The sequence below is a fragment of the Mesoplodon bidens genome, assembly GCF_964165515.1.
Source record: "Mesoplodon bidens genome assembly, chromosome: 7".
Lineage (NCBI taxonomy): Eukaryota > Metazoa > Chordata > Mammalia > Artiodactyla > Ziphiidae > Mesoplodon > Mesoplodon bidens.
The window spans coordinates 57,215,710-57,225,646 of record NC_138164.1 but is presented as its reverse complement, the minus strand read 5'-3'; the positions used below and the strand labels follow the sequence as shown (position 1 = coordinate 57,225,646).

The 9,937-nt window shown below is 40.4% G+C and overlaps 1 protein-coding gene across 1 annotated transcript; it reads left to right on the top strand.

Moving 5' to 3' along the window:
• Nucleotides 1-485: 485 nt before the first annotated feature.
• LOC308620454 (olfactory receptor 2D3-like) lies at nucleotides 486-1,457 on the top strand (the record flags this gene model as incomplete). The annotated part of the gene is made up of 1 exon (XM_081240023.1): nucleotides 486-1,457. Exon 1 carries the CDS (start codon nucleotides 513-515, stop codon nucleotides 1,455-1,457), a length of 945 nt encoding a protein of 314 aa, XP_081096149.1. The 5' UTR covers nucleotides 486-512.
• Between the last annotated feature and the right edge of the window lie 8,480 nt (nucleotides 1,458-9,937).

Below are 9,937 nucleotides of genomic sequence, written 5' to 3'. Positions count from 1 at the left end.
CCCAAGAAAATTTTGTTGTTTTTTAAGAGGTCAAATTAAATTGATGCCCAAAAACTGTTTCATGTTTCTCAAGCATATGTTATAATTAAATATGTGGTATTTTGAACAGTTAGTGGTGCAGTTTTATGCAAGGTGGTAGTCCTAACAGTATACATGGTCATTTCCTCATAATATGTGTATAGCAATTTAGTAAAATCCATAGGAACTCTAATATCCTCATATCAGAAGTAGCCAAGAAGGCTTTAACAACGTCATATTCTATCTATAAATAAGAGGCACTGGGGAGAGGAGATTTGGGGGAAATGAGGTGGATTTAAATTACAATCAACTAATAAGAATAAAAATATTCTACTTAGTATCAATTAGAACAAGCTGGATAGCAAAAAGCTAGAAATATCTAATTGGGTTTTTAAATTGAGCTTTAAATGAGCCTCTTCTACAGGACTTGATGTCATAAACCCAAAGTCTGTTCCTATTGCTTGTGCCAAACAGGTAAACAAGCATAAATCTCAATGGGAGAAGAAAACCAGACTTTTATGGCTGAGTTTATCTTCCTTGGCCTTTCACAGGACTTGCAGACCCAGATCCTGCTGTTTATTCTTTTTCTTATCATTTGTCTGTTGACTGTGCTTGGAAACCTGCTCATCACTATTTTCATCTTCATGGATTCTCGACTTCACACCCCCATGTACTTTTTTCTAAGAAATCTCTCTTTCACAGATCTCTGTTTCTCTACTAGTATTGTCCCTCAAGTGTTGGTCCACTTCCTGGTAAAGAGGAAAACTATTTCTTTTTTTGGGTGTATGACACAGATCTTTGTTTACCTTCTGGTTGGGGGCACAGAATGCGCACTGCTGGCAGTGATGTCCTATGACCGGTATGTGGCTGTCTGCAAGCCCCTGCACTACTCCACCATCATGACCCCACAAGTGTGTCTCCAGTTGGCCATAGAGTCCTGGGCCAGTGGCGCACTAGTGTCTCTGGTAGATACCACCTTTACTTTCCAACTTCCCTATCAAGGACAGAACATTATCAATCACTATTTTTGTGAACCCCCTGCCCTCCTGAAGCTGGCTTCAGCAGATACTTACAGCACAGAAATGGGCATCTTTGCAATGGGTGTGGTCATCCTCTTAGCTCCTGTCTCCCTGATCCTTGTCTCCCTCTGGAGTATCATCTCCACTGTGATCCAGATGCAGTCTGGGGAGGGGCGGCTCAAGGCTTCCTCTACCTGTGGCTCCCATCTCATTGTTGTTGTCCTCTTTTATGGATCAGGAATATTTACCTACATGTGGCCAAATTCCAAGACCACAGAAGAATGGGATAAAATGATATCTGTGTTCTATACAGTGGTGACTCCAATGTTGAACCCCATAATTTATAGCCTGAGAAACAAGAAAGTCAAAGGAACTCTCAGGAAACTGGCTGGAAGAAAGCCCTTTTCTCAGAGACGGTGACCTCTAGGTCTGACTTTTTGAGCTATAGTAACATCCTTAAAAGAGGAGCAGGATTTCAGTCGACAGTTACAAGTTAGGTCATTTCAGGAGGAAGCATAAAAGTAAGGAACATGTTCCAGAAACTGTGAATACACCACCCTAAACATAGGGAAGAAATAAAAGGATGAAAAGTTAGGTTATTTCTTGATTATGAAAAGCACTAAATGCTATTTTGAAGGAGTTTTTGGTTAATTCAGCTAATGTGGACATGTTTTAAGCTTGATCACCCTTGAATTTAAGAGATTTAAACTGGATTATCCAGAGATAATGTCTAATATGAATTAAATACATGATTCTAACATTAAAGACATTTCAAGTTTGGATGTCCCAGTCATACAAAACCAGGAATAGTCTAATCAAAACCATAAATGTATTTAATACTGGTCTCATTCATGGCCCAAAGCATTTCAGCTTGTAAAAAGGTACCAGAGGCCACACTACTTCCTAGTTCATGATGTTATCTCCTGAAAGCTCCAGAAAATGAGTTTTTATATCATCACCCCAAAGTCCATATAAACACAGACTATCAGAGTAAAAAGTGAATTCAACAGTCACCTAATCCAAACATATGTCTGAGGATTAAACCACTCCATAATATTGCCATTGAGTAATTGTCCAGCATTTGCATAAAGAAGAATGGTATAGCTAGTGCTCTATGTTCTAGGTTCATTCCCTTTCATATGTAGGTAGTTTTCTTACTGTTAGAAAGATCTTCCTTATGGTAAGTCAAAATCAATTTTCCTATATCTTCAACCCACTTTCCCTAGTTTTACTCCTAGAATAATTTTCATTATCCTTCTATACCACAACTCACTGAAGTCAGTTTCTATATTTGCCCAAATTCAATTTTCACAGCCAACCACCCACTTGCTCCTTTAAAATTCCTTTATCTAACATGCTTTGGTATCCAATATTCATTCAGGTCATCTTCCTCTGTATGAACCCAGTTAACCCAATGAATATCTCTTCTGAAAGCAAAATGAATTAGAATTTTAGAAATTGGAGTTTACCATCCCTAGACTGACCCCTTAAGCTTAGATGCCTCTAACCACATTTCACTGTGGCTCAACTTGTCCAGAATGGTCAATTCTAGAGTCCACTTTAGGTTCTCATAAACTCTTATTCCAAATAAACAGACTGACAGCTGCTTCGCTCTTTTTTTTTTTTACTCTTTATAATATAACATTTATTCACTTAAAAATACAGTAGATACAAAAAATAAAATGAGGGTTTCCCTGGTGGCGCAGTGGTTGAGAGTCCGCCTGCCGATGCAGGGGACACGGGTTCGTGCCCCGGTACGGGAGGATCCCATGTGCCGCAGAGCGGCTGGGCCCATGGGCCATGGCCGCTGAGCCTGCGCGTCGGGAGCCTGTGCTCCGCAATGGGAGAGGCCACAACAGTGAGAGGCCCGCGTACCGCAAAAAATAAATAAATAAATAAATATAAATAAAATAAAATGAGGGGGGTGGAGGGAATGGATTGGGAGTTTGGAAGTAGCAGATGAAAACTATTATATATAGAATGGATAAACAACAAGGTCCTACTATACAGCACAGGGAACTATATTCAATATCCTGTGATAAACCATAATGGAAAAGAATATGAAAAAGAATATATGTATATAAATAACTGAATCACTTTGCTATACAGAAGAAATCAACACAACATTCTCTATCAACCATACTTCAATAAAACAAGTTTTAAAAACTTGAAACTGAAAACAAAAGTTTCCCATCAGATAATCCTTGTTGTTTAAAAAGCTACAAAAATATAGAAGTAGAAATTTTGAATAGTACAGAAAGATATAAAACAAAACATGATAGCCACTCCCTTCTTCCCATGTCTTTCTCCCCATAGATAAATACTATTCTGGGAAAGATAATTTTCTTCTTCATTCTGTCTCTTCCTTTCAATTTTAATTGGAAAATAGAGCACATAGCTTATAAAATGGGGATATGCCCCTCTATTTTTGTCATAGTTTTTATATGACTTTTAGATAATTTTAGAAAGTCCTTTTTTTGTTTGTTTACTTTTATTTTTTAATTTTTTAAAAATATCTTTATTGGAATATAATTGCTTTACAATGTTGTGCTGGTTTCTGCTGTATAACAAAGTGAATCAGCTACATGTATACATGTATCCTCATATCTCCTCCCTCTTGCGTCTCCCTCCCACCCTCCCTATCCCACCCCTCTAGGTGGTCACAAAGCACCGAACTGACCTCCCTGTGCTATGCAGCTGCTTCCCACTAGATATCTATTTTACATTTGGTAGTGTATATATGTCACTGCTACTCTCTTGCTTCGTCCCAGCTTACCCTTCCCCCTCCCTGTATCCTCAAGTCCATTCTCTACATCTGCGTCTTTATTCCTGTCCTGCCCCAGGTTCATCAGTACCATTTTTTTTTAGGTTACATATATGTGTTAGCATATGGCATTTGTTTTTCTCTTTCTGACTTACTTCACTCTGTATGAGAGACTCTAGGTCCATCCACCTCACTACAAATAACTCAGTTTTGTTTCTTTTTATGGCTGAGTAATATTCCATTGTATACATGTGCCACATCTTCTTTATCCATTCATCTGTTGATGGACAATTAGGTTGCTTGGCTATTGTAAACAGTGCTGCAATGAACATTGTGGTACATGTCTCTTTTTGAATTATGGTTTTCTCAGGGTATATGCCCAGTAGTGGGATTGCTGGGGCATATGGTAGTTCTATTTTTAGTTGTGTAAGGAATCTCCATACTGTTCTCCAAGGTGGCTGTATCAATGTACATTCCCACCAACAGTACAAGAGGGTTCCCTTTTCTCCACACCCTCTCCAGCATTTATTGTTTGTAGATTTTTTGATGGTGGCCATTCTGACCAGTGTGAGGTGATACCTCATTGTAGTTTTGACTTGTGTTTCTCTAATGATTAGTGATGTTGAGCATCCTTTCATGTGTTTGTTGGCCATCTGTATATCTTCTTTGGAGAAATGTCTATTTAGTTCTTCCACCCATTTTTGGATTGGGTTGTTTGCTTTTTTGATATTGAGCTGCATGAGCTGCTTGTATATTTTGGAGATTAATCCTTTGTCAGTTGCTTCATTTGCAAATATTATCTCACATTCTGAGGGTTGTCTTTTCATCTTGTTTATGGTTTCCTTTGCTCTGCAAAAGCTTTGAAGTTTCATTAGGTGCCATTTGTTTATTTTTGTTTTATTTCCATTTCTCTAGGAGGTAGGTCAAAAAGGATCTTGCTGTGATTTACGTCATAGTGTGTTCTGCCTGTATTTTCCTCTAAGAGTTCTATAGTGATTGGCCTTACATTTAGGTCTTTAATCCATTTTGAGTTTATTTTTGTGTATGGTATTAGGAAGTGTTCTAATTTCATTCTTTGAAATTAGAACACTCCCTAACCACTTATTGAAGAGGCTGTATGTACTCCATTGTATATTCTTGCCTCCTTTGTCAAAGATAAGGTGACCATATGTGCATGGGTTTATCTCTGGGCTTTCTATCCTGTTCCATTGATCTATATTATGTGCCAGTACCATACTCTCTTGATTATGTAGCTTTGTAGTATAGTCTGAAGTCAGGGAGCCTGATTCCTCCAGCTCCATTTTTCTTTCTCAAGATTGCTTTGGCTATTCAGGGTCTTTTGTGCTTCCATACAAATTGTGAAGTTTTTTGTTCTAGTTCTGTGAAAAATGCCAGTGGTAGTTTGATAGGGATTACATTGAATCTGTAGATTGCTTTGGGTAGTAGAGTCATTTTCACAATGTTGATTCTTCCAATCCAAGAACATGGTATATCTCTCCATCTGTTTGTATCATCTTTAATTTCTTTCATCACTGTCTTATAGTTTTCTGCATACAGGTCTTTTGTCTCCTTAGGTAGGTTTATTCCTAGATGTTTTATTCTTTTTGTTGCAATGGTAAATGGTAAATGGGAGTGTTTTCTTAATTTCACTTTCAGATTTTTCATCATTATTGTATACGAATGCAAGAGATTTCTGTGCATTAATTTTGTATCCTGCTACTTTACCAAATTCATTGATTAGCTCTAGTAGTTTTCTGGTAGCATCTTTAGGATTCTCTATGTATAGTATCATGTCATCTGCAAACAGTAACAGCTTTACTTCTTCTTGTTTGAATTGGATTCCTTTTATTTCTTTTTCTTCTCTGATTGCTGTGGCTAAAACTTCCAAAACTATGTTGAATAATAGTGGTGAGAGTGGACAAGCTTGTCTTGTTCCTAATCTTAGAGGAAACGATTTCAGTTTTTCACCACAGAGAACAATGTTGGCTGTGGGTTTGTCATATATGGCCTTTATTATGTTGAGATAGGTTACCTCTATGCCTACTTTCTAGAGAGTTTTTATCATAAATGGTGTTAAATTTGTCAAAAGCTTTTTCTGCGTCTATTGAGATTATCATATGGTTTTTCTCCTTCAATTTATTAATATGGTGTATCACATTGATTAGCATATATTGAAGAATCCTTGTATTCCTTGGATAAACCCCACTTGATCTTGATGTTTGATCCTCTTAATGTGCTGTTGGATTCTGTTTGCTAGTATTTTGTTGAGGATTTTTTCATCTGTGATTATCAGTGATAATGATTATCAGGCCAGTGTGACGTTGCACCAGCCTGAGGCTCGCCGTGCGTTCTCCCAGGAAGTTGTCCCTGCATCATGGGACCCTGGCAGTGGCGAGCTGCACAGGCTCCCGGGAGGGGAGGTGTGGATAGTGACCTGTGCTCACACACAGACTTCTTGGTGGCAGCAGCAGCAGCCTTAACGTTTCATGCCAGTCTCTGGGGTCCGCGCTGTTAGCCGTGGCTCGCGCCCGTCTCTGGAGCTCCTTTAAGCAGCGCTCTTAATCCCCTCTCCTCGCGCACCACGAAACAAAGAGGCAAGAAAAAGTCTCTTGCCTCTTCTGAAGTTCCAGACCTTTTCCCAGCCTCCCTCCCGGCTAGCCGTGGTGCACTAGCCCCTTCAGGCTGTGTTCACACAGCCAACCCCAGTCCTCTCCCTGTGATCCGACCTCCGAAGCCCGCGCCTCTGCTCCCAGCCCCGCCCACCCGGGCGGGTGAGCAGACAAGCCCCTCGGGCTGGTGAGTGCCGATTGGCACCAATCCTCTGTCCGGGAATCTCTCCGCTTTGCCCTCCGCACCCCTGTTCCTGCGCTCCCCTCCATGGCTCCGAAGCTTCCCCCCTCCGCCACCCGCAGTCTCCGCCCTCGCTCTCGAAGGGGCTTCCTAGTGGTGGAAACCTTTCCTCTTTCACGGCTCCCTCCCACTGGTGCAGGTCCCGTCCCTATTCTTTTGTCTCTGCTTGTTTTTTTCTTTTGCCCTACCCAGGTACGTGGGGGAGTTTCTTGCCTTTTGGGAGGTCTGAGGTCTTCTGCCAGCGTTCAGTAGGTGTTCTGTAGGAGCTGTTCCACATGTAGATGTATTTCTGATGTATCTGTGGGGAGGAAGGTGATCTCCACCTCCTACTCCTCTGCCATCTTGAAGGTCCCTCTGCTTGGCTCTTTTACCCAAACGTTAATCAATCACACATTTAGAGGGGATTCCATGGTAACCATTCTACAGTTACCTTGAACATAGGTCCAGGAACAACACACTTCAGATTGACTTTGCAGGGGAAGACCTCCCCAGTGAAGAGAAATCTAGTAACCAAAGTTCTTATTTCTTTCATTCATGCATCCATGGAATCATTTAAAAAGTATTTATTGAGCTCTTATTTCATTTTATCTTACCATTTTATCAGAGCAATGACTGACACATAATGTGTTTTAATACACACTTCTGCATTTGTTACTATCCTTTTAAAATTACTGGAACTGCACTACAATAGACAAACTCTAATCTGGGGTAGGAGGATCAGAGAAAACCCTCACTCAAACAACATGTGCTAGATGAGGTGATGTAGACAAGGACAAAAAATTAATAGTTGAAATTGGTGACTTGGCTGTCATTGATGATCTAGATGAGAGCTACTTCAGTAACAGCAGAAAAAATAAGAAAATGTAAGAAGAAAGTACAAACACTACCTTAAATATTGCCATTACCGATCCTTGCCATCTCCACCTTCCAAATTCTGGAATCCTGAGCAAATAAAATGATGGCTGTTTTAAGGCACAGAGTTTTGAGGTGGCTTGTTATGCAGCAATGGATAACTGAAACTCTGAGAGAATTGTGCTCCGTTACATTCAAATAGATTCCTGTGGGGCTTATTCACATTACCAGTAAAAACTACTACCCACCCTGGTGGCGCAGTGGTTGAGAGTCCGCCTGCCGATGCAGGGGACACGGGTTTGTGCCCCCGTCCAGGAAGATCCCACGTGCCGCGGAGCGGCTGGGCCCGTGAGCCATGGCCACTGAGCCTGCGCGTCTGGAGCCTGTGCTCCGCAACGGGAGAGGCCACCGCAGTGAGAGGCCCGCGTACCGCAAAAAAAAAAAAAAAAAAACTACTACCTGTCCTGCTATGGAGGGAGAGGGGGAATAAAGGGCCAAGAAGCTTCTAAAGAATCATAATAAAGATGATGTATCAGTCAGGGTTTGTAGTTGCAAGTAACAGAAACTGACTATGCATGATTTAAGCTAAAAGGAAAAATACTGAATAATAGTAATTCCGATTCTACAGCCAGAATCATGGGCCAAATTCATTAACACAAATTCATTAACACAATGTCAGCTAAGGACATCACTGCCATTCAGCACTAGGTGGCACAGTTTACACTGCCAACACCCTCAGCACAGGCCCTGCTGCTGGAGCTGCTAATTCCCTGAACCTGGAAATTGGAATGTTGCTGCTCTCTCTACCGCTGACAAAAAAAGAGAAGAAATTGCTGACACTACCTCAGCCAGGTGACAAAGGTTAACATAAATAGTGTTAAGTCCTGTTGTTAGTACGTTCCCTTGAGATGATATGATGGAAATAGCACTTTATGATCAGAAGATCCCTCAAACCCATAACCTCAGTCTAATCATGAGAAAAACAGACAAATTCTCGTACATGGGCTTCCTATAAAATATACAGCCTGTACTCCTCAAAACCGTAAAGGTCATCAAAAACAAGTCTCAAAAACTGTCACAGCCAGGAGGAGCCTAAGGAGACAAAACCTAAGCAAATTCAAACAAAGTATAAAGTTTACTTAATAATAAGGTATTAATCTTATGTTCTTAATTGTAGATGTGCCATAATAATGTAAATAATAATAATAACAATGTAAGTCGATAGTGGGAAAAGGGGGGGGGTATATCAGAACTCAATGTACTATATCTTCTCAATTTTTCTGTACGTCTAAAACTGACCTAAAAAATAAAGTCTGTTTTTAAAAATGAAACTTTTTTTTTTTTTTTTTTTTTTTTTGCAGTATGTGGGCCTCTCACTGTTGTGGCCTCTCCCATTGCGGAGCTCAGGCTCCGGACGCGCAGGCTCAGCAGCCATGGCTCATGGGCCTAGTTGCTCCGTGGCATGTGGGATCTTCCCGGACCGGGGCACGAACCCGTGTCCCCTGCATTGGCAGGCGGACTCTCAACCACTGCGCCACCAGGGAAGCCCTAAAAAAGAAACTTTTTGATGTCCTTGCTTTTTCATGTCACTAGCTCTTAACTCAAAGTCTAGACTGGGTATATCTAATTGATCAAGTCCTAGCTGCAATGCAGACAAAGGAAGTTAATATTAGATGTATTCAGTTTCCATGGATGGAGACAGGCTCCAACTCCCTCACAAGACTCAACAGAAGATTATAATTTTAGACAGTGTATGCAAAGGATCAGAAGCCAAAAACTGACAAATGTCCATAACACATGGCCCATGAAACCAAATCACCCCTATTCATATCTTGACTATCTACAAATTCCAGACTGACCAATGCAACTCACAATCTACACAACACAATATTCTGAGGATGTGCAGAACACAGAACATTGGGTGAAGAAATACAATAGCTTAGCATATGGAATGCTTCCACTGGTCATTAAGGCCGTCTTCATTTGATTGTGTTTACTAATATATTTTCAATTGCTAGTACAGTATTTGCCACATATTAAATTCTCAATAAAAATTGGCTGAATGAATATATAAGTGGTCTAGGAATAGTGTTGGCTTAACTCAGGTCAAGTTTTCTCTATATTTTTTTCTTAAATACAGAGAAGATCTGGATTTCACAATGATAGAAGAGAATGGAGTTTGTAGCAAACAAGTCTGTGCATCATCTTAAGGATCTAATCCCAGATGGCTTTACAATGAAAGTCATACATTGAGAGAAACCTTTAAAATTGTGCCATTAAAAAATAGCTGGACTTTAGTGAGGTGACTGCAAACTGAAAATGACCCTTCTTCAATTAGAAAGCAGTGTCTAGGCCTCTGTGGACCTTTGAAGACACATGGTCAGAAACCTCATACCTATAAGGTATGAGAGGAAGGCTGGCCATTCTGCTTCAT